The 27701-nt window shown below is 42.6% G+C and overlaps 2 protein-coding genes across 7 annotated transcripts in view; one reads left to right on the plus strand and one right to left on the minus strand.

The window, feature by feature from the left end:
- Window positions 1–734: 734 nt before the first annotated feature.
- On the minus strand, window positions 735–12908 carry rab22a (RAB22A, member RAS oncogene family). Of its 4 annotated transcripts, none has more exons than XR_005478674.1 (8): window positions 12531–12908; window positions 11944–12023; window positions 9548–9629; window positions 4696–4767; window positions 3998–4104; window positions 2243–2352; window positions 1270–2004; window positions 735–1234 (listed from the first exon to the last, which is right to left on the minus strand). XR_005478674.1 is itself a non-coding variant. In XM_039016515.1 (7 exons), exons 1-7 carry the CDS (start codon window positions 12564–12566, stop codon window positions 1904–1906), a joined length of 588 nt encoding a protein of 195 aa, XP_038872443.1. In that variant the 5' UTR covers window positions 12567–12908; the 3' UTR covers window positions 735–1903. The 4 variants fall into 4 exon arrangements, 1 of the variants encoding a protein (XP_038872443.1); XR_005478676.1 differs by having other exon boundaries at window positions 735–906; window positions 977–2004; XR_005478675.1 differs by having other exon boundaries at window positions 735–906; window positions 942–2004.
- A 1448-nt stretch (window positions 12909–14356) lies between these two features.
- The window catches only part of LOC120065472 (serine/threonine-protein phosphatase 4 regulatory subunit 1-like), a 30029-nt gene continuing 16684 nt past the window's right edge, over window positions 14357–27701 (plus strand). For all 3 annotated transcript variants that reach the window (XM_039016517.1, XM_039016518.1, XM_039016519.1), the window contains exons 1-10: window positions 14357–14403; window positions 19324–19368; window positions 20886–21015; window positions 21637–21743; window positions 22012–22154; window positions 22463–22609; window positions 24739–24843; window positions 25319–25384; window positions 26135–26293; window positions 26525–26649. In XM_039016517.1, coding sequence (XP_038872445.1) covers window positions 14397–14403; window positions 19324–19368; window positions 20886–21015; window positions 21637–21743; window positions 22012–22154; window positions 22463–22609; window positions 24739–24843; window positions 25319–25384; window positions 26135–26293; window positions 26525–26649 — 1034 coding nt within the window. In that variant the 5' untranslated portion in view covers window positions 14357–14396. The remainder of the gene's footprint in view (window positions 14404–19323; window positions 19369–20885; window positions 21016–21636; window positions 21744–22011; window positions 22155–22462; window positions 22610–24738; window positions 24844–25318; window positions 25385–26134; window positions 26294–26524; window positions 26650–27701) is intronic.

Consider the following 27701-nt stretch of genomic DNA (forward strand, 5'->3'; position numbering starts at 1 on the left):
GCTTTGGACCACTCGAGGACAATTCATGCAGAAAAGATTCAAGGACAGGACAGATGTAGGATTCCTCTCAGATGGTACCCCATTTCCCTATACTGAGTGGACAAATCATTAGGAACACTTGCTCTTTCCATGACAGAGAATGACCAGGTGAAAGCTATGATCCCTTATTGATGTCACCTGTTAAATCCACTTTAATCAGTGTAGATGAAGGGGAGGAAACAGGTTAAAGAAGGATTTCTAAGCCTTGAGACATGGATTGTTTGTGTGTGCCACAGTGGAGGCTGCTGAGGGGAAAATGGCTCATAATAATGTCTGGAATGGAGCAAATGGAATGGCATCAAAGACCTGGAGACCATGTGTTTAATGTACATGATACCATTCCACTGACTCCGATCCAGTCATTACCACGAGCCTGTTCTTCCCAATTGAGGTGCCACCAACCTCCTGTGGTGTGCCATTCAGAGGGTGAAAGGGCAAGAGAAAAGATTGAAGTGCCTTTGAAAAGGGTATGGTAGTAGGTGCCAGGCGCACCGGTTTGTGTCAAGAACTGCAACGCTGCTGGGTTTTTCACGCTCAACAGTTTCCCGTGTGTATCAAGAACGGTCCACCACCCACAGGACATCCAGCCAACTTGACACAACTGTGGGAAGCATTGAAGTCAACATAGGCCAGCATCCCTGTGAAACGCTTTCGACACCTTGTAGAGTCCATGCCCCAACGAAATGAGGCTGACAACTCAATATTAGGAAGGTGTTCTTAATGTTTTGTACACTCAGTGTATAAGGTGCACTACTTTTGACCAGAGCCATATAGGAATCTGGTGCCATAGGCTTGGACAAGCCACAGATCTGGAATACGGGAGGATGAAGTGAACACAGCAAGGAGGGGGGTGAGACTGCCATAGACCTACTTGGCGAACCTAAAGGATAGCTGCCATAGACCTACTTGGCGAACCTAAAGGATAGCTGCCATAGACCTACTTGGCGAACCTAAAGGATAGCTGCCATAGACCTACTTGGCGAACCTAAAGGATAGCTGCCATAGACCTACTTGGCGAACCTAAAGGATAGCTGCCATAGACCTACTTGGCGAACCTAAAGGATAGCTGCCATAGACCTACTTGGCGAACCTAAAGGATAGCTGCCATAGACCTAATTGGCGAACCTAAAGGATAGCTGCCATAGACCTACTTGGCGAACCTAAAGGATAGCTGCCATAGACCTACTTGGCGAACCTAAAGGATAGCTGCCATAGACCTACTTGGCGAACCTAAAGGCACACCATCCATAAACCGTATGGATGGTGTGACGCAATTCAGCTCCATACCACATCGCCGTGCGCATCTCAAATTGTGTAACAACACAGAGGGCTCCGTATAACTCCGCAGTGACATGATTGGTTGGCGGTAGGTGAGGGTGGGAGGTCCTGCATAAACAAACTCACTGCCTTGACAACTTCCTTCACAACAGCTCTGTGCTGCTTGGTTAAGCGCAAGAATAATAAATGCCCTGACTTCTGCTGCACGACAAATGCAGACAAATAAAGCGCCTTTAAAGGCTGTGGACTTCATTTTAACCTTTTGGGCTCCAGATAGGCATTAAAAAACACAAGACTACAGCTTCACAATAACTAAGCCAAAGTTAGCCGCATAGAACGATGAGATATGGTCATATATCCCAGTAAACTGTAATTTGCTCAGCTGCTCTCTCTTTACAGTGTAGCATTAGATGCAGGATGCAATGGCGGTAGTAATCAGGGTTTCCCAATGGAGGAGTGGCATTTGCAGCTCCCAGGTCTCTATGACGCAGGTCTGTGGTTAGGGGGGGATTATGGAGGCCGCAAGCAGAGAAGGGTCAGGGGTCAAGGGTCAATGTGGGACTAAGGTCAGGGTTCACTGGCAGCATCAGCAGCAGGTCCGGGTCCGGGTCTCTGAGGGCCGCCGGCGCAGTTTGAAGCCATTCCCTGCAGCCCCTCCCCCTGCATCTAGGACAGGGATCCGTTGACCTGCAAGCGGGAACAAAATGTGCAAGGGGGACAAAAAAACACCGTTACACCCAGAAACCATTGGTTAAAATAGGAACATCAGCAGAAGCTCACACTATATTGCTTGGTACACTTAAATAAACAAGGACAATTTCAGCCATTGTACACCACTAGTAATAAACGTGGTATGCCATAAAGCATACATTTGGCCTAAAAGATTGAATGCCCCCAAAAGCTAGTGAAAAAAAACCACACTTACTTATCTCTATAAAGACCTCATTGATGTTAATGGCGTTCTTGGCGCTGGTCTCCACAAAGATGGCGTGGATGGAGTCAGCATAGTCCTTGGCATCTTTCTCCGAGACCTCCCTATAAAGACACGGGTGTGTTCAAGTCTTAACCAGTAACAGACTAAGCCGGGGAAGGAGGTTCTACTAAGCTATGTGCAATTGTTTTAAGAAGATCATAACAAGGATCATTTAGCTATTCGATTTAGAATTTTAAGACCACTCGAAGTATCAAAAAAATATATACAAAATATTTTTGGTGTCTTGCTGCCATTAGCCCATACGAACGCATTGAATAACAGATTCACTACATGGAACAACAGATAGTCCCCCCAAAAATTCCAATGTCCTTTATCTGAGAGATATAAGAAAGACCAGGAAACATTTAAAACAGTCTCCATATGCTAATAAAAGGTCCTCCGAGTACATTAAAAAAAGGTTTGATATACAGTACCGGTCAAAAGTTTGGACACCTACGGTATTCATTCAAGGGTTTTTCTTTATTTTTACTATTTTCTACATTGTAGAATAGTAGTGAAGACATCAAAACTATGAAATAACACATATCATGTAGTAAACAAAAAGTGTTAAACAAATCAAAATATATTTTATATTTGAGATTCTTCAAAGTAGCCACCCAGTGCTTTGCACACTCTTGAGACACATCCAATGCAAAAACAAATATCTCTAGCTTAAACAGACAGCTTTTTAAATGGGGATTTCTATGGGTGCAGCTCAATACTGGGGAGAGGTGCAGGATAGGCCAGAGCAATATGGTGGATGTGAGCCAAGAATTCACGTCAGCCAGTCCAATTGTTTCACATCAGTGCAGATGAGGAAGAGGAGGCACGAGGACACACCCCTTCAAACATGAGACGAACCCAACAGGGAGACGAACAGAGAAAGAGACTCAAGGTGGCACCAGCCCACCAGTATCACAGTGCTCATCTCTTCTAGACTTCTTGTGTCGCATGATGCTTCCCCCAGTGCTACTGTTCTGTCATTCAATCCAGCTAATGCTCATCTTAGTACAATGGACTATATGGAGGCGAACAAGCTTCATAAGCCGTTTCCACAGGAGTCCACTCCTGACTGCAAACAATAGCATATCCATGTTTCTATTTTTGAACCAGACCTGTGCTGTATAACATTTCCATGCACAGTCATTTCTAACAACTGACTAATATTAATGGATGGTAGACGGGGAAAAAATGTCATCAATTTTCAAGCATCAGTTCTCTCCGTTGCTTCAATGCAAATTAAGCTACTCTAGTAGCTAAAGTCCTCTCATCTAAAGCCAGCATGTTTGAGTGACATTAGATAAACTGGGAGAAGTGCATCTCTAGCAGAGAGCTGTATCGGCCGCTTGTTACCGTTCCTCGGTACGTTCAAATTGTTGGAGCCGAAAGTTTCAAGATATACGCTTGGCTTGGCCGATGACGTCCCTTGCCAAACAAAGCGTGGACGAGTCCTTCAACTTTCATTAGAAAACGTAGCACAAGCAAATCTCGTGTCAACAATTCAGCGATTCGTCTGGTAAAATGAGAGTATGGAAGCCATGCTGCTGATTTGTAACAATAAACCAATGTCTGTGTCCAAAATGACACCCTATTCCCTATATAGTGCACTACTTTTGATCTGGACCAAAGTAGTGCACTATATATGGAATATGGTGCCATTTGGGACGTAACCCATGTCTTCCTGGGGGACATGAGGGATTTATTTACCTGGCATCGGACAGGTCACACTTGTTGCCAGCGATGGCTACCACGATGTTGGGCGGGCCGTGCTGACGAAGCTCCTTCACCCAGTTCTTCAACGTCTGGAACGAGTCCTGAGAAACAACGGTTCGAGCCATTCTTACTAACTTTATAGCATACAGTATATAGGCCTAGTAAACATCTTATATTGTAAGATGTCTGCGTTTGAGAAAATGTTATGCAACGCATGACTGTGTGGGAGTGTGTGGTTTAAACATTTATGAAACATAGGAGATGTAAACATGACATGGAGACAAATGAGTGTGCCTCTCTCCACATGGAATGTGAGAGTGGCCAGTATCAGAGGTTTACTGAACATGCCTACATTTGACTCAGTGACCAGTGGGCCCCAATAGTTGCCTACAGTTGACAGCAGCATTCTGTGCATGGATACCTGTATTTTGCAAAAGGTCAATCTATTTAGAGATTTTTTTTCTGTGGTAAAAAATATAAGAAAAGGTTGGGGGTCATCTTGAAAAAAAAATCTGTGATGCAGAGCCAAAAGTCGTAGCTTTTGAAAATCACTTAATTATTTTGCAAATGACATCACAGGAATGATATGGAAAAGAGTGGTGCAGTGTCCTTTTAAACATTTGAGGAGAAATAGAACTAAACAAATGTCATATCACAGCATGTTACCAGAGGGAAACGAGGGAATAGTTTACCTCTTTAGTGATGTCATAAACAATGATGGCTGCCGCAGAGCCTCTGTAGTACATTGGCGCCAACGCACGGAACTATGGGAAAGCAGAGAGAAGTGGAGAAAGAGCACGGTGAGTAATGGACTGCAACCATTCTTCAGATAAAGAGGCTGTCCCTCTGGACAGAGAAGATAGTTGGTTTTCTAAAGCTTTCAACAGGGATTTATCTACAGCCAAACCGGTTGCACTGTTATAGTGAGGACAAGGGGCCATGTATGCATGTGGTACTGTAGATCATAATTAAAGTAAGAGTACATGACGTATCCTAAGAGATGCTATGCTTTAAAGAAACAGTCCCGGACATTTTTTGGCTCATCTTCAAGGATTGTGTATCTAGATCGCTCGTAATTGTTTATAGAGAACATCCATGAGAAAATCAAAGGCTACCAAAATAGCATTGCAATCTGTTCTACCGCCCGTTTCCAAAACATTACACAGTCACAAACTACCCAATCTTTATTAAGCCGTATACGGTTACATTTCGTCACCGTTACATAACTTCACTTTCCGTTTTACCTGAACGTGTTATGAGATAAAACAACCAACTCAAAATGGAGGGGTAAAACTAGGCAAAGAGAAACGATGGACCTTTTTGAAAACCCCAAAAGGAATTCTGTTCCAAGCCTATATGCCAAGTGGCTTTTGTTACATGGAAGTATGGCAAGCCTTTCCACCGAGGACTCACATGTGGTAAGCATCAGGATAAAGAGGAGCACAATGTGTTAAAAGCAGTTAGCCATTTAATATTAATGGAGAACTATACATTTGGTCTTCACCCAGTAGATCACAAAACCCTGCATAATAAAAACAAGCTGAGCTTTCAGCATTTCCCATTCCATTGTTGGGGGGGGGGAAAGTTGCCTGATGTTTGCCAGTTCCACATTTCTTCTGGTATAATATTTTCCAAAAGCTTATGAGTTCTGGCTTGAAAGTGCCAACGCAATTAGAATATGCCTGTGTTCATAGAACTCTAAATCAAATGCATATTTCAGACCTTTCCTTACACTGGATGGGTAAATACAAAAGGTCTTGGCAATTACTGTTTTTAATCTGTTGTCAAGCTTGAAAAGGATAGGTCACCTAACTATTGGACAAGGAGAGACAGTGATCCATACTTTGGTTTAATTTACCTGGCTGCTGTCACCAAATGCGAACCTAATCATTCTTGTCCAAATACCAAATCCAATTCCCATATCTCTAAAATGTGCAGGCTATAGCCTAAATTACCTGCAGAAAAGTATCTTCATTCACAATCAATTTCAGACTCACTCTTTCAAATTAGGTGAACACAAGTATTTTGATATTGTTGAAAAGGCATGAAGCATATGTTAAATTTGGTATGATTGTTATCACGTATACTGAATGGTATTCAGACCATCTACTGCATGAAGCAAAAAAAAGCTGCAACAGACAAGTGAAAGATAACACACCTGTCATAAGTTAGGCTACCATTTAGGCTAGGTCCTCCTACATCTTAGGATAATCTACCACACAAATCTTCTAACATAATTAGCATATTTAACCATGAAAGGAATAATAGGCATGTCATCTATTAGCTAATGAAATAAAGAGATTAGCTTTAAAACAAACAGGAGTGATCCCAGTCAAACATTGACTTGGCACGACCTGGGCCAATTCTCATTTTCCTTTACGATAAAAAGGAATAAACTATCCCAGCTTGGAATGACACGGTTACCTCAGGAAAAGCACACATTCCTTGCAATTATAGTTGTTACTGGCCCCGAGACTACCGGAGGGAGTCCAACTTGGGATACTTGGCAGATGGCGGAAAGGGATGCTGCCTGTCTGACTGGCTAGCGATGTGTAGCTAGACGCAGTACAGCCAGTCTTGTGTGGTCCCCTTCCAAAGTGTATCCAGAGAGCATTTTCACAGTGACGGCTAAAATCCACAACGCATCTCAAAGTAGGAGTGCTGATCTAGGATCAGATCCCAACCTGTCCATATAATGTTATTTCATTATGATAGAAAAGGTGAAACTGCCCTGAATCAGCGCTCCTACTTCGAGAGGCTTTGTGGATACGGGCCCAGACATCGGAGCTGTAAAAAAAAAAAGAGAAAAAAAGCGCCCCTTATTTTGCTAAACGTGTGCAGATTAATTACTGAAATTATGAGCCTGGCACCCAATGAAAGGTGCCCATCAATGCCGGTGAATGCAGAGAGCAAAGGGGAAACCCAGCTTCTTCTCTGTACAGCAGCATGGTGAGATGGGAGGTCTCTGGACAGGGGTGTTAACAAGCACAGATAAGATGATGCACCCTCCAGGCCATCAGAGGTTGTGTAGAAGCCTAATCACAGCTCTCTCTCATTCCACCGGCTTCTACTAAATCTCTCAACCGAACTCCAATACTGTTAATTACACAAACTGGGTCTGATGACCACAACTTCTCCAGAGGCGATCAGCTTCGAAACAAGGCAGCTGCAGATTACAATGAAGGAAAACAACAGTGAAGCAGGCCAGAACTGTTCCCATCTTCTCGCTCACAGCCGTGGAACACTAGGTAGACTGGGAGAGATGGAGTGAGTGTGTGCGAGAGAGTCCCAAATCGTTCCCTACCCCTTCCTTTTGGCTCTACCCTCTGAGTAGATCTGAACGCCTCAGCAATATGGTGTGGCCTTCACCACTACCCTGAATATACCTATGCAGAGAGAGAGCAGGAGAGCTGGCAGGGAGAGTGGCTGTCGATCAGTTGGAACCAGGGAGCAGGCAGAGACAGTGTCCTATCTTAAGGGAAAATCTAATTTAAGCGTTTAAGGCCACGCCCCCGGACAAGCTCAAAGAACAGAAGAAAAAAACGCTGTTTTATCTCACCACCCCTCTCCAGAACACAACACAGGAACAGACCATTATCTCACCACCCCTCTCCAGAACACAACACACAGGAACAGACCATTATCTCACCACCCCTCTCCAGAACACAACACAGAGGAACAGACCATTATCTCACCACCCCTCTCCAGAACACAACACAGAGGAACAGACCATTATCTCACCACCCCTCTCCAGAACACAACACAGAGGAACAGACCATTATCTCACCACCCCTCTCCAGAACACAACACAGAGGAACAGACCATTATCTCACCACCCCTCTCCAGAACACAACACAGAGGAACAGACCATTATCTCACCACCCCTCTCCAGAACACAACACAGAGGAACAGACCATTATCTCACCACCCCTCTCCAGAACACAACACAGAGGAACAGACCATTATCTCACCACCGTAAACGGCATGCCAAACGTCATGTTTGTTACGATAACGACCATAGAAAGTTGGCAATACGGCACAAACCCATCCGGAGCCAGACTAGTTGTTGTATATTAACCTGGTTCCAGATCTGTATTCGTTGTATATTAGTGTACATGTATGATACATTTCTACACCGTGTTATATTACTCATGTGGTGCATCTTTTGAAAGATAATCTATTTCAGTCGTCTGTCTGTGTGGGCTACAAGGCATTCCAGATTTAACATCACAGCAGATCATGTTGCGAGTGGCCCCTAGACTTTCGCCTCTCACGTTATGACTGCTGATGAGCCACTTGTCTTGACTGTTCAAAGGACGATGCACATGGAAGACATGATTTAGCATAATGTGGAGTGCACTCCAATGACACAGTACACAGAGATGATAGAGCTGGGAATTACCAGGGACCTCACGATCCGGTATTATCTTGATACTTCGGTGTCGATATGATATGCATTGCAACTCGATATTGCGATTTGATGTTCCAAACATATTGCTCATTATATGTCTGCTGCAGAGGGACAAGAGAGAGCCATGAGAAAATTGGTTTTGATCAGTCATGAAAATAAAAGTACTGAAAAATATGCTAGCGGCTTACTATTTAAAAAGAAGATGGAGAACAAGCTCGAGGATTACAAATACCAGAGTTTTGGCACAGGTACAGCCGACTAGCGCTAGTTTACAAAACGCAACTTTACAAATCGATACCTGGAGTCAAAATATCTATATAATACCCTCCAAAAATAATATTGAAATATGAAACAGTATCGATGTTTCCCCGTCACTAATAGCTGAAAGTGAAACTTTTGCTGTGGTAGAGAGAGAGAGAGAGAGAGGAAAGAGAAGTTGCTAGAACATTTCTATATAATCTAGTATATTAATCAGACAGCAGTGATCTTGAGAATGCACAAATCATGATAGCATAACCTACCACTCAACTACAGGAAAGGGCCTTATGAAATGACTGCAGGCATGAGAGCGCTGGGGATGTTTTGGTGGGGGCAGCTAAATGTAAGCTAAATATCGCCCCCTATCAGGTACAATGACATACTGCACTTGCGAGTATGTGCCTTCAACATATTTTTATTTATTTAACTAGGCAAGTCAGGTAAGAACAAATTCTTATTTACAATGACGGCCTACCCTGGACGACGCTGGGCCGATTGTGCACCGCCCTACGGGACTCCCAATCACGGCCGGATGTGATTCAGCCTGGATTCGAATCAGGGACTGTAGTGTTGCATATTGCACCGATGAGCCACTCGGGAGCCCTAACATAGACCTCTATGGCCCTGATCAAATTCCTTAGAAATGTGTTCTTTTTTTCCTTCCTTTCTTTCTTGATGTAATCTCTTATCTGATTGGATAGGTCAGTGAGAGCAATACTTCCAATATGTTGATTTTACCTATCATGTGAGATCAGTAATTAGGCTACCTCAATGAAGTGAGGAATGAAGGATGCATTTTTATTCAAACAAGGCCTATGTCTAACAGGGACCACTTCATCTGGAGGAAAATATATTGTAAAAGATAGATTACTAACTCTCTCTTGCCCTGCAGTGTCCCAGATGAGAAATTTGTGAAGCTCATTTTGATACTGCACCGTCTTTGTCATGAAGGATGCCCTGGAAAACAAAAATACAACCATACAATTCGAGTCACATTTCAAAATAATATTAACACGGTTTAAAACAGTGTTTCCCAACTCCAGTCCTTGACTACCCCTAACAGCACATGTTGTAGCCCCAGACAAATATACAGTACCTGATTCAACTCAAGAGGGCTTGATGATAAGTTGACAAGTTGAATCAGGAGTTCTTGTCCGGGGCTACATACAAAATTTGTACTGTGGGGTACTCGGGGACTGGAGTTGGGAACCACTAGTTTATTACACCGAACAAAAATATAAAATGCAACATGTAAAGTGTTGATGCCATGTTTCATGAGCTGAAATAAAATTGTACATATGCACTAAAAGCTTATTTCTCGGCAATGTTGTGCACACATTTGTTTACTTCCCTGTTAGAGCATTTCTCGTTTGTCAAGATAATCCATCCACCTGACAGGTGTGGTATATCAAGAAGCTGATTAAACAGCATGATAATTACACAAGTGCACAAGTTACACAACACAATGCCACAGATGTCTCAAGTTGAGGGAGTGTGCAATTGGCATGCTGACTGCAGGAATGTCCACCAGAGATGTTGCCAGATAATGTAATGTTAATTACTCTACCATAAGCCTCCTCCAACGTAATTTTAAATAATTTGGCAGTACGTCCTACCAGCCTCATAACCGCAGACCACGTGTAAGCACGACAGCTCAGGACCTCCACATCGGAGACCAGCCACCCGGACAACTGATGAAACTTTGGGTTTGCACAATGTAATAATTTCTGCACAAACTGTCAGAAACCGTCTCAGGGAAGCTCATCTGCGTGCTCATCATCCTCACCAGGGTCTTGACCTGACTGCAGTTCAGCGTCGTAACCAACTTCAGTGGGCAAATGCTCACCTTCGAAGGGTCACTGGCACGCTGGAGAAGTGTGCTCTTCATGGATGAATCCTGGTTTCAACTGTACCGGGCAGATGGCAGACAACTTGTATGGCGTCTTGTGGGCGAGAGGTATGGTTGGCGGTGGGGTTATGATATGGGCAGGCATAAGCTATGAGCAATGAACACAATTACATTTTATCGATGGCAATTTGAATGCACAGAGATACCGTGATGAGATCCTGAGGCCCATTGTCGTGCCATTCATCACCTCATGTTTCGCATGATAATACACAGCCCCATGTGGCAAGGATCTGTACACAATTCCTGGAAGCTGAAAATGTCCCATTTCTTCCATGGCCTGGATACTCACCAGACATGTCACCCATTGAACATGTTTGGGATGCTCTGGATCGAAGTGTATGACAGCGTGTTCCAGTTCCCGCCAATATCCAGCAACTTCGCACAGCCATTGAAGAGGAGTGGGACAACATTCCACAGGCCAAAATCAACAACCTGATCACCTCTATGTGAAGGAGATGTGACGTGCTGCATGAGGTAAATGATGGTCACACCAGATACTAACTGGTTTTCTGATCTACGCCCCTATTTTTTTTTAAAGGTATCTGTTACCAACAGATGCATATGAGTATTCCCAGTCATGTGTAATCCATAGATTAGGGCCTGATTTATTTATTTGAATTGACTGATTTCCTTATGAACTGTAAATCAGTAAGATCGTTGAAATTGTTGCATGTTGTGTTTATATTTTTGTTGAGTGTACAATAAGGCTCACCCTTTTACCACATTACAAAAAAAGTACAGAAGTGATACATTGATTAGCCTGTAATAAAATGATTAGCCTGGTCCCAGATCTGTTTGTGCGATCATGTCAACTCCTTGCCTCTCACTGTCATGAGTTGACATGATAGCAGAAACAGATCTGGGGCCAGGCTATAAATTAATTAGACTGGGATGACATCACTGAGAATGTAGCATGAACAGAACACCTCCTCCTCCACATACACCAACTCCCAATAAGTGCATGCATTTTTCTAAATGTATTACTCAATGCATTGGCAGGCAGTACAGTACAGTAAGGGGCAGGTTAGAGATGCGAGCCAGCAACCGGAGGGTTGCCAGTTCAAATCCCGGATCCGACGGGAAAAATCTGCCGGGAAATGAGCTGGCAACCGGAGGGTTGCTGGAATCAAATCCTACATGCCATTGCACCCTTAAGCAAGGCACTTAACTTCCCACAACAGCTCCCTGGGCACCCAGTGTGGCAGCCCCCCACCTCTCCAGAACCTGTGTATGTACTGTATGTGTGTATTTTTTCCGGAGCGGTTGGGTTTAAAAGTGTAAGTCAAATTTCAGTTGGACCTTGCAGGATAGGCAATCATCTTTCCAGAATATTTACAGTGGGTGAAAGACTATATAACTTACCCAATAGTTGGATTAATGTTGGGGTCAAAGTTGTCCTCCACAAACCTCCAAACAATGCTTGACTTTCCAACCCCAGTGTCCTGAAGAATCACAAGGGAAAGGAGTTTAGTGAATGTTAGAATTTATCCATACTCGGTTACTGCCAAGACCACACAGACCTTTACTCATCGTCAGGATGACATCATTATGTAAAGAGAATACCCCATTGGTTCAAGAAGAAGAAATAGTCCTACTACTATGATGCAAATATTTCGCAACACTTGTGCAATACATAAACATGCAATGTTTATCAACGTTAGCCTGGACTACTAATCTACCACTGATGAGTAAAATAGAGGCATGTCATTTAAATATTAGCTAACTGACTAAACTCCACGGTCAAGGGAGTTTCTGACGAACTGGTCTCTGCCCCACTCCGTTGGTGGTTCATCAGAAACTTGCTTCGCCATGGAGGGGAGTTCAGTCAGCTACATATTAGGTAGTACGGTGCACAAAACTTTTAGCAGCATTGCTGTGGCTTCTGTCAATTGACATACTCCAATCTGAATTAACAGATAGTTAGATGAATACAAATCAGATTGTCTTACCCCAAGAAGGCAAACCTTTAACTCTCTCAGCGTCATATCGATCTCTGAATTAATAGAACGTTTATGAACATTCCAAACACTTAACCGATTGCTACCTAGCTAGATGTTTCAGTTGACAGATGTTTAGCAAATACCCTCTCTTTTCATCAAAGACCTATATTCAAATCCCATACAGATTGACGAGAAGCAAAGAAAAATGAACTCCTCAAACTCAGAATTTTAAAAATCACTGATATAATTTGCCATATTATGATTACTGTAGGTGGAAAGCTACAAAATAAGGCGCAGACTCCATCTTGAACTACTGTCCAATGTCGTCACGTGACACTCCATGGTTATTTTTAGTTTAGAAATGTATGAAGCCAACGCGTTTTCTTTATGTTCGTTGCAATAATACCAACGTATATCTCCTACATATTTAACTACATTATTGTTTACATTATATATATTTTTTACTTGAAAAACAAAATCAGGAAGTACTTTCAGGAAGTAGTTTTGCTACGTTGATTGTAAAGCCATAGAGATAGATAGGTGACTCGTCTTTGTATCTGTTACGGCTAGGCCAGCTGTGGAGTTTCTTAAACCCTGAGGCGCAACATCGCGAGATTTCCAGAAACGCTTGCCAAACAGACCAGGCTAATGGCAAAACCTAGATTTGGCCAATGTCTTAAGTAGTTGAACGGCTTATTACTCCAACCTTGTGAAAGTACTTTCTATCGAAGGAGTGACTTTGATCTGACAGCCTGCACATGCGCACTGTTAGCAAGCCAATATTACCATGACATTGCCTACAAGTGTGATTGGGGATTTCTATTGGATAAGTAGTTTTAGCCTATCTTCAAATTCTGCAGTCCAAATTCAAAGTAGACAGTCCTCGGCCCTAAACCCTCAACTTAAATAACATTTTACATCATCACATCCGGGGCGGCAGGTAGCCTAGTGGTTAGAGCGTTGGGCCAGTAATTGAAAGGTTGCTCAATCAAATCCCAGAGCTGACAAGGTAAAAAAAAATCTTGTTCTGCCCCTGAACAAGGCAGTTAACCCACTGTTCCCCGGTAGGCAGTCATTGTAAATAAGAATTTGTTCTTAACTGACTTTCCTAGTTAAATGAAGGTTAAATTAAAAAACAAAAAAACTGTACCTTAAATGTCACTTGCCCAAGCGAGGGAGAGTGATGATCGGAGAGGCAACATCCTTGGTGGAAATCTTGAAATTGAGCTTAAAAACAACCTAAAGCTATTAATGTACCTAGCTAGCTAGCACTCCTGTCAGGTAGCTAGCTACAATTACCCATAGCTGGCTAGCTAGTTTTATAGTTTGGTAATTTATTCCAATACATTTCAGAATTCCCCAAAATATGTTTATGAAGCTAGCTACGGTTTATAGGCTTCTCACTACCAGACTAAGCCAATTTGCCAACGGAAAAATCTATGTAATCTAAAAAAAAAATAGCAAACTAGTATCATAATTTGGTCTGACATGCCGAAAATGCAGCCGTGTTGATTCAATTTGACACTGTGCGGCCTCCGGAGTATGACTCGTGACTACAATTTGCATTGAATTGTGGGTCATATCAACCCCAAAGTAATCAAAGTTCTTCACTCGCTCCCTTGAGCTAAAATGAGGTTGAGGGGGCAACGTTAGTGAATTGGACCTCCACTTAAGATGGCAATCAAAGTGGCTAGTGTGAGGGCCGAGGGGATAAAAATTGTTGTTTGGACTGCATATATACTGTACTGTCTTTGTTAAAATGGTGGAAGCCCTCACTGGCACTGCCCATGCTACGATGACCTTCTGGCCACTAGAGGCCTCTATCATTCTCTATGGTGACAGCCCAAACTATAGATCACCGAGCATATAATCAAGATGGCAGGTATGTGGCTAGCTATGATAATAACGTTTATTCGAAACTTTAACGAAACCGTGTTTGTCCAAATACCGTTTAGGGTGTCTTGTGAAAAGTCGCCTACATTGACACACAATTTCTAGATTTATTGTGTGTTTTCAAGCAATAAGGATAGCTAGCTAACGTTACATGGGCAGCAAGCTGTGTTTTCAAGCGAAAGGGATATCTTAGCTAGCAAGTTCTAGTATTTATATCTGCTTGTTGACAACACTAACACTGCACATGTTTCTAGGTATGGGTTGGTAGCTATAATGTATTGTGTGTTAGGTCAATTTAAAATGTAATGTTAGTTAAATATGTCAGGTCGACTTGCTTTCATGCCTAAACTACTGTATCTTGCTAGCTAGCTTGCTAGCCTCTACACCGATATCTTGGCATTCCAAATCCAGCTCAAAACAATGACATGCAGCAAGCAAACTACCTTGTGATTTGGCAACCGTATATAACTTTCCAGTACTAGCGAAAATGAGGTACGTAGCTCATGTTAGTTCGTTATTTTCATTGGCTGAAACAGCATACACTAAATTGTTATGGGAAAGATTTGTTTTTGAGTTGGAGGAACATTTCCTAGTTCTGTGTTTTATTAACATTGGCTGGCCACTGCACTCTTTGTTTTACTTGTTACCACTGGATTAGGCTAAATGCCCCACTAGCCAGCAGATCCGAACCGCTTGCTTACAGCTGTACTAGTGTAACCGATGTGAAATGGCTAGCTAGTTAGCGGTGGAGCCTTTCATTCGGTGACGTCACTTGCTCTGAGACCTTGAAGTAGTGGTTCCCCTTGCTCTGCAAGGGCCGCGGCCTTTGTGGAGCGATGGGTAATGATGCTTCAAGGTCTCAGAGCAAGTGACTTCACCGACTGAAAGGCTGCTAGCGCGCACCAGCGCTAACTAGCTAGCCATTTCACATCGGTTACATTCACCCCCCTTTCAACCTCCTCCTTTTCCGCAGCAACCAGTGATCCGGGTCACGGCACCAATGTAACAGTTTAGAGTTAAACTGTTACACTAGGGTCAGACAGCATTCCTGTGTGTATTGAGGGGGTCCGATTAATCACGCCCTTGCATATATATGATTTGGAACCTGTCTGCCTCCCAGCTGTGATCCAAGTGCACCGCTCTGTCCGACAGCGAAGTTGGCTCAAAACAAATGTGACGTAGTATTAAAAGCAGTTAATCTGTGTAATCTCAAATGTAATTATTTTTCATGAGGGCCATTTCTGGTAAAAAATAGTTATACATTGCTGAGGTGTAGTCACTTGAGGATACAAGCTCAAGTACACTGTACAAATATGATAATTATGAAACCATTAAATATTTTTGTATTTCCAATTCAACAAAACTGTATGAATAAGGCTTGAAATTACTTATATGCTTTCTAAATATTGTTTATCAAGTTATAAAATTACTAACTATTCGATTTTACCATATAACTGTAAAATACATATTTGTATGTTTAGTGTTAGAGAAAATGTGCATATTTTCTAAAGGTCTCTCTTGTTCAAAACATCTGCCCCCATCACTGTGAACATCTCACAGAGCTCTAGTTTGGCTTCCTGAACTCATTAGGAACCCACCTTTAATCTTATATTAATCTTGTTTAAAATCTGAATTATTTTAGACACACGGCTATAAATCGAGCTCTGAATGTGCTACAGTGATGAAACCAGTCTCTCCCGCTGAGTTACGATGGAAGGATTGCAGGGATCTCAGTGGCTGTGACGTAGGGTTCAAGTGGTTTCAGATTTGACATCCTACGTCACACAGGCCAGAACAAGAATAGACTGACGAGTTCCAGATGAAAGGTCTTTGTTTCTGGACATTTTGAGCCTGTAATCGAACCCACAAATGCTGATGCTCCAGATACTCAACTAGTCTAAAGGCGGCCAGTTTTATTGCTTATTTAATCAGAACAACAGTTTTCGCTAACATAATTGCAAAATTGTTTTCTAATGATTAAATTAGCCTTTTAAAATGATAAACTTGGATTAGCTAACACAATGTGCCATTGGAACACAGGAGTGATGGTTGCTGATAATGGGCCTATGTAGATATTCCATGAATTTTTTGTTGTTGCCGTTTCCAGCTACAATAGACATTTACAACATTAACAATGTCTACACTGTAATTCTGATCAATTTGATGTTATTTTAATGGACAAAAATGTTAGCTTTTTTTTTTTAAAACAACGACATTTCTAAGTGACCCCAAACATTTGGAAGGTAGTGTACATATTGGTTGTTTAGCTCCAGCACACTCACAAGACCAGTCTGAATGTAGCTGGGTACCAGTTTCTTTATATATATATATAAGTACGGTGCATTCGGTAAGTATTCAGACCCCTTGACTTTTCCCCTCCCATTTTCTTACATTACAGCCTTATTCTAAAATTGATTACATTTTATTTTTTCCTCACTAATCTACACACAATAACCCATGACAAAACAAAAACAGGTTTTTAGAAATGTTTGCAAATGTATATAAAAAAATAATGACACGTAGATAAGTATTCAGACCCTTTACTCAGTACTTTGTTGAAGCAGCTTTGGGAGTGATTTGGGTATGATGCTACATGCATGGCACACCTGTTTCTCCCATTCTTCTCTGCAGATCCTTTCCAGCTCTGTCAGGTTGAATGGGGAGCGTCGCTGCACAGATTTTCAGGTCTCTTCAGAGATGTTCGATCGGGTTCAAGTCCGGGCTCTGGCTGGGCCACTCAAGGACAGTCAGAGACTTGTCCCAAAGCCACTCCTGCACTGTCTTGGCTGTGTGCTTAGGGTCGTTGTCCTTTTGGAAGGTAAACCTTCGCCCCATTCTGAGGTCCTGAGCACTCTGGAGCAGGTTTTCATCAAGGATCTCTCTGTACTTTAATCCGTTCATCTTTCCCTCGATCCTGACTAGTCTCCCAGTCCCTGCCACTGAAAAACTTCCCCACAGTATGATGCTGCCACCATGCTTCACCGTAGGGATGGTGCCAGGTTTCCTCCAGACGTGAAGCTTGGCATTCTGGCTAAAGAGTTCAATCTTGGTTTCATTACACCAGAGAATCTTGTTTCTCATGAGCTGAGAGTCCTTTAGGTGCCTTTTGGCAAACTCCAAGCGGGCTGTCATGTGCCTTTTACTGAGCAGTGGCATCCGTCTGGCCACTCTACCACAAAGGCCTGATTGGTGGAGGGCTGCAGAGATGGTTGTCCTTCTGGAAGGTTTTCCAATCTCCACAGAGGAACTCTGCAGCTCTATTAGTGACCATCGGATTCTTGGTTACCTCCCTGACCAAGGCCCTTCTCTCCCGATTGCTCAGTTTGGCCAGGCGACCAGCTCTTGGAAGATTCTTGGTGGTTCCAAACTTCTTCCATTTAAGAATGATGGAGGCCACAGTGTTCTTGGGGACCTTCAATGCTCCAGAAATGTTTTTGTACCCTTCCCCAGATCTGTGCCTCGACACAATCCTCTCGGGGCTCTATGGACAATTCCTTCGACCTCATGCCTTGGTTTTTGCTCTGACATGCACTTTCAACTGTGGGACTTTATATAGACAGGTATGTGCCTTTTCAGATCAAGTCCAATCAATTAAATTTACCACAGGTGGACTCCAATCAAGTTGTAGAAACATTTCAAGGATTATCAATGGAAACAGGATGCACCTGAGCTCAATTACGAGTCTTAGAGCAAAGGGGCTGAATACTTCTGTAAATTAAGTATTTCTGTTTTTTATTTTTAATACATTTGCAAAAAATTCTAATACTTGTTTTCGCTTTGTCACTTTGGGGTATTGCTTGTAGATTGCTGAGAATGAGTATTTATTTAATCCATTTTAGAATAAGGCTGTAATGTAACAATGTGGGAAAAGTAAAGGGGTCTGAATACTTTCTGAAGCCAATGTGTATATATACGGTACCAGTCAAGTTTGGACACACCTGCTCATTCCAGAGTTTTTATTTGAACTATTTTCTACATTGTAAAATAATAGTGAAGACGTCAAAACTATGAAATAACACGTATGGAATCATGTAGTAACAAAAATTGTTAAACAAATATACTTTATATTTTAGATTCTTCCAAGTAACCACCCTTTGCCTTGATGACAGCTTTGCACATTCTTGGCAATCTCTCAACCAGCTTCACCTGGAATGCTTTTCCGACGGTCTTGAAGGAATTCTCACACATGCTGAACACTTGTTGGCTGTTTTTCCTTCACTCTGTGGTCCAACTCATCCCAAACCATCTCAATTGGTTTGAGGGCGGGTGATTGTGGAGGCACGGTCATCTGATGTCATCTCCATCACTCTCCTTCTTGGTCATGCAGCCCTTACACAGCCTGGAGGTGTGTTGGGTCTTTGTCCTGTTGAAAAACATATTTCAGAATTGTGATGTCTTCACTATTATTCTAGAATGTAGAAAATGTTACAAACAAAGAAAAACCCTTGAATGAATAGGTGTGTATATATTTTTTCATGCCTTAAGGGATCCTACAATTCTAAATCAAATAGCAAAATGATCCTTGGTATGGCCATCATCTCAAAACATACCCAGTACGACATCACAAATGACTTACCAACGGTTGTTGTTTTAATCTGTTTTTGTTTTTATTTTTGTATTTATTCCGTCTTAGACTCTTAAGGATTAAGACACTGCAGAGCTGGTGCACAATATGGCTTGGAAAACATACCTCAATCCAGGGATCAGAAATGCGTTGTACTCCGATTTGTCCCATTATATCAACTGTTACAGACAAGATTGAATGACTGCAATTTTTTTGCTAGCTTGCCCCTTTTCTCTCTTACGTAACATAGTTGATGTATTTGCTAATCCCCAGGTAGCATTTGACTGAAGGTATTAATGATTTCATGTTTGTAAAATCTGTCCTCATCGCTATTCCATTTTGCAGGTCTGTCTTTATATTTTGAAGATGGCCATGATGATTTGGATGACTGTGAGTATTTCCCCCCTCACCAATATGTTTCAAATGCCATGTTGAATTCTTGTGAAGTTCATGTAGAAAGATTTACTGAGGCACATACAATATAGGATTTTACTGACATCTTCTAAAGTGTGGTGAGGGAAGCCTGTAGTTTCTGGTTGACCGTCTTTGTCCACAAGAAATGTAAGGCTGTTACATTTTACATTGACATTTTAGTCATTTAGCAGATGCTGTTATCCACAGCCACTTACAGGAGCAGTTACGGTTAAGTGCCTTGCTCAAGGGCACATCAACATTGTTTTCTTCACTTAGTCGGCTCGGGATTCGAACCAGCGACCTTTCGGTTACTTGCCCAATGCTCTTTAACGCTAGGCTACCGCCTAACTTTGTGTCAGATCCCTCCCTCTGGGTTCAGGCAAGCTATTATTACCAATATCCATCTATCCCTCTTGTCATAGGCTACTCATTTTGTAACTGAAACAGGCAGTGCAATAGCTGTCACTTTTTCACTTTGCTAACTATGTATATTGAGGTGAAATGTGGTGTCTTACTACTTGTGCCAGGGTCAACCCAAAGCGCACTTATATCAACATTATAATTCTAACACTGAGCCTAATCTGACAGCAGTGGTTCCTTGTCCAGGTGAAAGTGCTTACTTGCAGTGCATTTGGAAAGTATTCAGACCCCTTGACTTTTTCCACATGTTGTTACATTACAGCCTTATTCTAAAATTGATTTACATTTTTTTTATGTCATCAATCTACACACAATACCCCATAATAATGAAGCAAAAACAGGTTTTTAGAAATTTTTGCAAATGTATAAAAAAAATTACCTGGAAATATCACATTTTACATAAGTATTCAGACCCTTTACTCAATATTTTGTTAAAGCACCTTTGACAGCGATTACAGCTGAGATTCTTCTTGGTTATGATGCTACAAGCTTGGCACACCTGTATTTGGTAGTTTCTCCCATTTTTTTCACTGCAGATCCTCTCATGCTCTGTCAAGTTGGATGGGGAGCGTCGCTGCACAGATATTTTCAGGTCTCCAGAGATCTTTGATCGGGTTCAAGTCCGGGTTCTGGCTGGGCCACTCAAAAGACATTCAGAGACTTGTCCCGAAGCCACCCCTGCGTTGTCTTGGCTGTGTGCTTAGGGTCGTTGACCTGTTGAAAGGTGAATCTTCGCCCCCAGATCATCTCAAGGATGATCAATGAAAACAGGACGCACCTGAGATTAATTTCAAGTCTCACAGCAAAGGGTCTGAATACTTATGCAAATAAGATTTCATACATTTGCAAAAAATTCTAAAAACCTGTTTTTGCTTTGTCATAATGGGGTATTGTGTGTAGATTGATGAGAAAAACATTTTATTTAATCAATTTTAGAACAAGGCTGTAACGTAACAAAGTGGAAAAAGTCACTTTCCGACTGCACCGTACCTCGTCTCCACACTCAGTCACTTCAGCGTGAACCAAACATGTTTGTGAAGTTGTGATTTTTTTTTTGTTCCCTTCCCGGATAGTTGGGTTTGATGATGACGGATCAGAGTGCGACGGGATTCGGATCACAGCTTTTCTGGATGCAGGGCAGGACAATCTCACCCCCCTGGGGAGACTAGAGAAATATGCTTTCAGCGAAAATGTCTTCAACAGGTAGGAACGAAAATGATGATGCACTTGCAAACACTTCACAGGGAAGCAATAGCAAAAGTTTAGACATAATGTGATGGTCATGATGACTGCCATTTGTTTTTGCAATGTAGGACCACAGTACACATTGTGGATTTAAAAGTTCTGGTTCTTGTGAATTCACCAAACATTCACCATGGCATGGCTGGAATATAACAAATGTCGGGCATCAGTGAATGGGCTGGGCATTCCATACTACCAGGTCTTTTTACCCTGTGCTTCAAGACATGAACTCACGAGGTGCCACGCTTGTTATGACGGGCATGGTTTGACCTAGGTGTTTCTGATTTGGTCTCTTCTTGCTTTCTGCCCGATCAAAGATAAAAGTCTGCCTGATGCCCTCAGTGGTTTTAAAGACGTCAGCGTGCACATCACCTCTCCAAACACCTCCATTGCCCCCAGTTGAACTCCACTCATGGGAATGAATTTTTCATGCTCTGCTTGTTGAGTTCAAGTCCTCATTGGGGTGATTTCCAAGTGCATGTGTGTAATTTTCTCGTCAGCTACGGGCCGGTAGCGCTGTGTTGTGCTACTTGGGCTAGATGTTGGCACAGGCACTAACTTGGGACTTGTGTTGCTTTCAAGGCAGATCGTGGCACGCGGGTTGCTTGATGTGCTTCGAGAGTTCAGTGACAATGAAAATGACTTTATCAGTGTCATGGAGACAGTTGCCCGAATGTCTGAAGATGGAGGTAGATGTTGTTTTTATCTGTCTCATATTATTTGACAATTCTGTAAATTGTTTGTGAGGTTGGGGTCAATTCCATTTTAATTGCTGTCACTTGAATTGGACATGGAAGGTTAGCGATCTACTGGAGTAAAATTTTATAAATTAATTGACTAACTTTTACATGCAATTAACCACAAATACAAATGTTTTGTTAGAACTTTTTTTTTGTATGCATGTTTGTGACCATCTCACTATGTGTGTGTCTGTGTCCTCTTTGTGTGTGTCCTCAGAGCCCACAGTGCGCGCTGAGCTGATGGAGCAGGTGCCCAACATCGCAATGTTCCTACACGAGAGCCAGCCCAACTTCCCAGCAGCCTTCTCCAGATATCTGGTGCCCATCGTGGTTCATTATCTCACAGACCCCAATAACCAGGTAGGAACACATAGAACTCCCAACAGACCACAACAAAACCGTGACATTATCTTAAGCAATTGTGATTATTGACACCCCTTGCCTGTGTTTTGTGCCTATGAATTGTAAATGTTAATTTGTTATTGCAAATTCAACAAGCTTGTAATACATTAAACAAATTCTATGAAAAAAGGCGACCAAAGTGAACTGAACAGAACACGTGCAGCGCACAATCAGTATGCATTTCCAGGCTAAGTAAACACGATATATTGTAAAGTATATTTTGAAGTAAAGCGGTCAGTACTGACAGAGATGGTATTTTTCCCCAGGTGAGGAAGACCAGTCAGGCGGCCCTGCTGGTGCTGTTAGAGCAGGGCCTCATCTGCAAAGGCGACATGGAGACCAAAGTATGTCCTGTTCTACTGGACCTCACCGAGCCCAGCAGCGACGACGACTACAAGATAGAGGCCGTCGCGGTAATATGACTTTGGGTTTGTTGATGATTCAAGCTCACATTTAGTTACGTTTCAGCCTTATTCTATAATGGTTAAAATAAAATAAATCCTCATCAATCTATACACCATAATGACAAAGCGAAAACAGATTTTTATACATTTTTGCAAATGTATTAAAAAATAAAAAAAACTCTATTGAGCTCAGGTGCATCCTGCTTCCATTAACCATCCCTGAGATGTTTCTACAACTTGATTGGAGTCCACCCTGTGGTAAATTCAATTGATTGGACATGATTTGGAAAGGCACACACCTGACTATATAAGGTCCAACAGGTGACAGTGCATGTCAGATCAAAAACCAAGCCATGAGGTCAAAGGAATTGTCCGTACCGCTCCAAGACAGGATTGTGTCGAGGCACAGATCTGAGGAAGGGTTCCAAAAAATACATGCAGCATTGAAGGTCCCCGAGAACAAAATGGCCTCCATCATTCTTAAATGGAAGAAGTTTGGAACCGCCAAGACTCTTCCTAGAGCTGGCCACCCGGCCAAACTGAGCAATCGGGGGAGAAGGGCCTTGATCAGGGAGGTGACCAAGAACCCGATGGTCACTCTGACAGAGCTCCAGAGTTCCTCTGTGGAGATTGGAGAATCTTCCAGAAGGACAACCATCTCTGCAGCACTCCACCAATCAGACCTTTATGGTAGAGTGGCCAGACCGAAGCTACTCCTCAGTAAAAGGCACATGACAGCCCGCTTGGAGTTTGCCAAAAGGCACCTAAAGGACCCTCAGACCATGAGAAACAAGATTCTCTGGTCTAATGAAACCAAGATTGAACTCTTTGGCGTGAATGCCAAGCGGCATGTCTGGAGGAAACCTGGCACCATCCCTACAGTGAAGCATGGTGGTGGCAGCATCATGGTGTGGGGATGTTTTTCAGCAGCAGGGACTGGGAGACTAGTCAGGTTCGAGGGAAAGATGAACGGAACAAAGTACAGAGAGATCCTTGATTTTAAAAACCTGCTCCAGAGCGCTCAGGACCTCAGACTGGGGCGAAGGTTCACTTTCCAACAGGACAACGACCCTAAGCACACAGCCAAGACAATGCAGGAGTGGCTTCGTGACAAGTCTCTGAATGTCTTTGAGAGATCTCTGATTTTAACCCAATCGAACATCTCTGGAGAGAAATGAAAATAGTGGTGCAACGACGCTCCCCATCCAACATGACAGAGCTTGAGAGGATCTGCAGAGAAGAATGGGAGAAACTCACATACAGGTATGCCAAGCTTGAAGCGTCATACCCCAGAAGACTCGAGGCTGTAATCACTCCGAACGGTGCTTCAACAAAGTACCCCGTAAATGATCTGAATACTTATGTAAATGTGTTATTTATGCGTTTTTATTTTGAATAAATATGCAAAAAATGCGGGGGGAAACCCCAAGAGTTTTTGCTTTGTCATTATGGGCTATTGCATGTTGATTTATAAGGGGGAAAAAACAATACAATCATTTTTAGAATAAGACTGTAACGTAACAAAATGTGGGGAAAAAGTTAAGGGGTCTGAATACTTTCCGAAAGCACTGTATAGAACATAAAGACATACAGGACATAGATGCAAGAGTAGTGGTTCTGAGGCGTTATACCAAAAACACGTCAGACAAAGATGATATCGGCTCAGACTGATCCCTGGATGGGAAGGATGATGGTTGTTAGTGGACCCTAGCCACAATATTGAAGTCAATATGAGATGCAGCTTCAGAGGAATTTGCAGTGGGTAGACAAGTCAGCATAAATCCAAGGTCACTACCAGTACTGTGTTAATAAAGGGGGTTTATTTTTGTAACCTTGACGATGCTTTCTCTAATACGGTTAGCTGTGGAATGGTAAGTCTGTGTGGAATGACCAGCTGAATCCTCCACCAAGTCCAATAGTGCTGTTTGAGAATGAAGCACTGTGCTTCCTTTGTGCTCTGATCCACGTGGAGGTGTAAAGGTGCCCTTAGACGCAGATCTTGGGTCAGTTTAGAATTTTCCCCCGCAAACATTTTTTAAGATTGGGGGAGGGGAAGCTGATCCCAAATCTGTACTCTGGAGCCCCTGTGAATTCCATTAGAATTACATTGATTGTGATCCTCTCTCCCTGCTCTGTAGATCATGTGTAAGCTGGTAACCATGCTGAGCAAAGAGACAGTGGAGCAGCTGTTGCAGCGTTTCTGTGAGCTGTGCAGCGACGCCAGGCTCTTCCAAGTCCGCAAGGTAAACTCAAACACACAGTTCTCCGGATCCAACTAGAGCACAGTTTTGACAATAAACATTACACACTGTTTATGGTAGTCGCTCAAGGATTGTGTTTCCCATCTTGAATCTTCCGAAATGTTCACAAACTGAATGAATGCAGTTGCTGAAGGAGTGTGTTTTGTGATTCAGTATGACGGCCTAAACTATCTGCTTGGAATTGTAATCCCATTGGGAACTTAGTGCCAGTTGGGGAAGGGGTATTTATTTTTTAGATTTTCCTGAGCTTGTAATGACTGTAAGGCGCCTCGGTGTGTCCCAATGTTGCCCCTTATTATTCAGAACCAATAGTATTAAGTCTATAAGGCTGACATGGGCAAATACTTTTTGGGATAAAAGGTATGGTTTTTTTCTCCTTTTTTTTTTTTTTCTCCAGTCGTAGGCGTGAGCAAAAGCTGCATGAACAAACACTGTTTTTGACACTGTTTTCCTTCAGGTGTGTGCAGCCAATTTCGGAGAGTTCTGTTCAATTGTGGGCCGGGATGCCACAGAGAAACTACTGGTGAGTCACTAGGATGTTGGTTTATTTCATCCTCACACTGTCAAAGATACAGGGATATACAGTATCAATCAAATGTATTTATAAAGCCCTTCTTACATCAGCTGATGTCACAAAGTGCTGTACAGAAACCCAGCCTAAAACCCCAAACAGCAAGCAATGCAGGTGTAGAAGCACAGTACCAGTCAAAAGTTTGGACACGCCTACTCATTTTTATTTATTTTTTACTAATTTCTACATTGTAGAATAATAGTGAAGACATCAAAACTATGACATAACACACATGGAATCATGTAGTAACCAAAAAGTTGTTAAACAAATCTAAATATATTTAACATTTCAGATTCTTCTAAGTAGCCACCCTTTTCCTTGATGACACCTTTGCACACTCTGTCACAAGTTTCCAATATCCTCGCCCACGTGGACATTATGTATGAGTAATGTATATGCCAATTATTTTATGGTCCGACTGCATTCTGTCCCCTATCAACACTTTTCAAAGTTTTGGTGCCAGCGAGAATGACATAAGTAGTCAAGGTGACTAGCCTAATAGAGCCTCCACTATGTATATCTCACTAGGTCAGGATATTTAAGCCTCCATATATCCATGATATTTGTGATTTCCTTAAGTGCAACCTACCTTTGTCTAATAAGAAATGCTCGTTTTTCATTGGATAATGTTTTGTTACAGTTTGCAACGATCTCCGCTAATGAATACATCCCTTGTAATGATTCTCTTCTGTCGCTGCCCAGATGTCCAAGTTCTTTGACCTGTGCTCTGATAGCCTGTGGGGCATCCGGAAGGCGTGCGCCGACTGCTTCATGATCGTCTCCAACTCCACCTCCCCCGAGGTGCGACGCACTAAACTGTCCCCCCTTTTCAGTAGCCTCATCAGTGACCAGTCTCGCTGGGTAAGAGACTGCGCCAGACGTGCGCGTGCACGCACACACACACACAGTATAAACACCATTCTATTCTGGTGGTATTTGTATGAGATGTTTTTCACATGAATGACCACGAATTACAATAAAAACAGTGATGATAGATTGACGGTGAACATCATAGAGATACATATATTATTATGTGTTTTACTACGTTGTTGTATTTAATGATGTGGTCGACATGCTCTCCTGACCCTCCAGGTGCGCCAGGCTGCCTTCCAGTCTTTGGGACGCTTCATCTCCACCTTTGCCAACCCCTCCAGCACGGGCCTCTACTTCAAAGAGGACGGCACACTGCTGGAGGTCCCCACGTGTCCCTCTGACAGGTTAGGACACAAACCAACAGCAAAACACACACACACATTGTCACCGCACCACTCTGGGTCCTCAAACACTATTTGAAATGTACCATACTAGTAAAATTAACCAATAGTCTTTTCTTGTTTTCACTTTTGAATTTAGAGTTTTGTGTGTTGTGATTTTTGTTCATTATAATGAATGTAAGTGTCGATATGACATCAGTCAATTAATATCATCTTGTGTGCGTCTTCAAGCGATGTTATCAGTTGGATTTAATTTAGCTGTTATTCCTTGTCCTAACAGTTGACACACTTTGGCACACCTTTGTTTGATTGTAGTTCGTAATAGTCGGTTCTCTTTATGTTCCCATCTTCTTGACATTCTTGAGCACTGTTGTACTCCACCATGGCTGTGTAGGTGCTGAGTTTTGCGCAGAGGGAGAGAGCTCCTGTTTCACTTTGTTCATGGTGCCGACCAGACTTGTTTTCTTTACAAGCCAACTTATTTGTCAATGACAGTGAAGTGAAGAAATTGTCCATGGTGACATTTGTCCCCTTGCCAGCATAAGGTTCCATAAGCCTCATCACTACATTCTCCCACACTCTCTCACCTGCTGCCTCATGTGGATATCTTCCCAGATATTGACAGCAGTTCAGCATGTACATTTGCTCTCGCTGTGTGGCCTATTCCATGTAGGCCAGAGTAGACTGCTAAGACCACTCATCAACTCACCCATTCTCCCCCTTTCTCCCCAACATACTTCATTTATTTCATCTGTTGCTATATTTGTGAAGTAGTTTGGTTCAGTTTCATTATCGGGGTGATTATCAGCTGGGCACTGCACTTTCAACTGTTGGAAGAAGTAGTGGAGCAGGCCCTACTGTTGGAAGAAGGAGCGGAGCAGGCCCTACTGTTGGGAGAAGGAGCGGAGCAGGCCCTACTGTTGGGAGAAGGAGCGGAGCAGGCCCTACTGTTGGGAGAAGGAGCGGAGCAGGCCCTACTGTTGGAAGAAGGAGGGGAGCAGGCCCTACTGTTGGAAGAAGGAGCGGAGCAGGCCGTACTGTTGGAAGAAGGAGCG

The sequence above is a fragment of the Salvelinus namaycush genome, chromosome 20 (genome assembly GCF_016432855.1).
Source record: "Salvelinus namaycush isolate Seneca chromosome 20, SaNama_1.0, whole genome shotgun sequence".
NCBI classification, from domain to species: Eukaryota; Metazoa; Chordata; class Actinopteri; order Salmoniformes; family Salmonidae; genus Salvelinus; species Salvelinus namaycush.

Coding starts and splice junctions, on each gene's coding strand:
- rab22a (XM_039016515.1), bottom strand. CDS start 12,566: ATGACGCTGAGAGAGTTAAAGGTTTGCCTTCTTGGG. Junction 12,024..12,530: donor TAAAGGTTTGCCTTCTTGGG/GTAAGACAATCT, acceptor GTGATTCTTCAG/GACACTGGGGTTGGAAAGTC. Junction 2,005..2,242: donor TGAGGTCTTTATAGAGATAA/GTAAGTGTGGTT, acceptor TCCCGCTTGCAG/GTCAACGGATCCCTGTCCTA.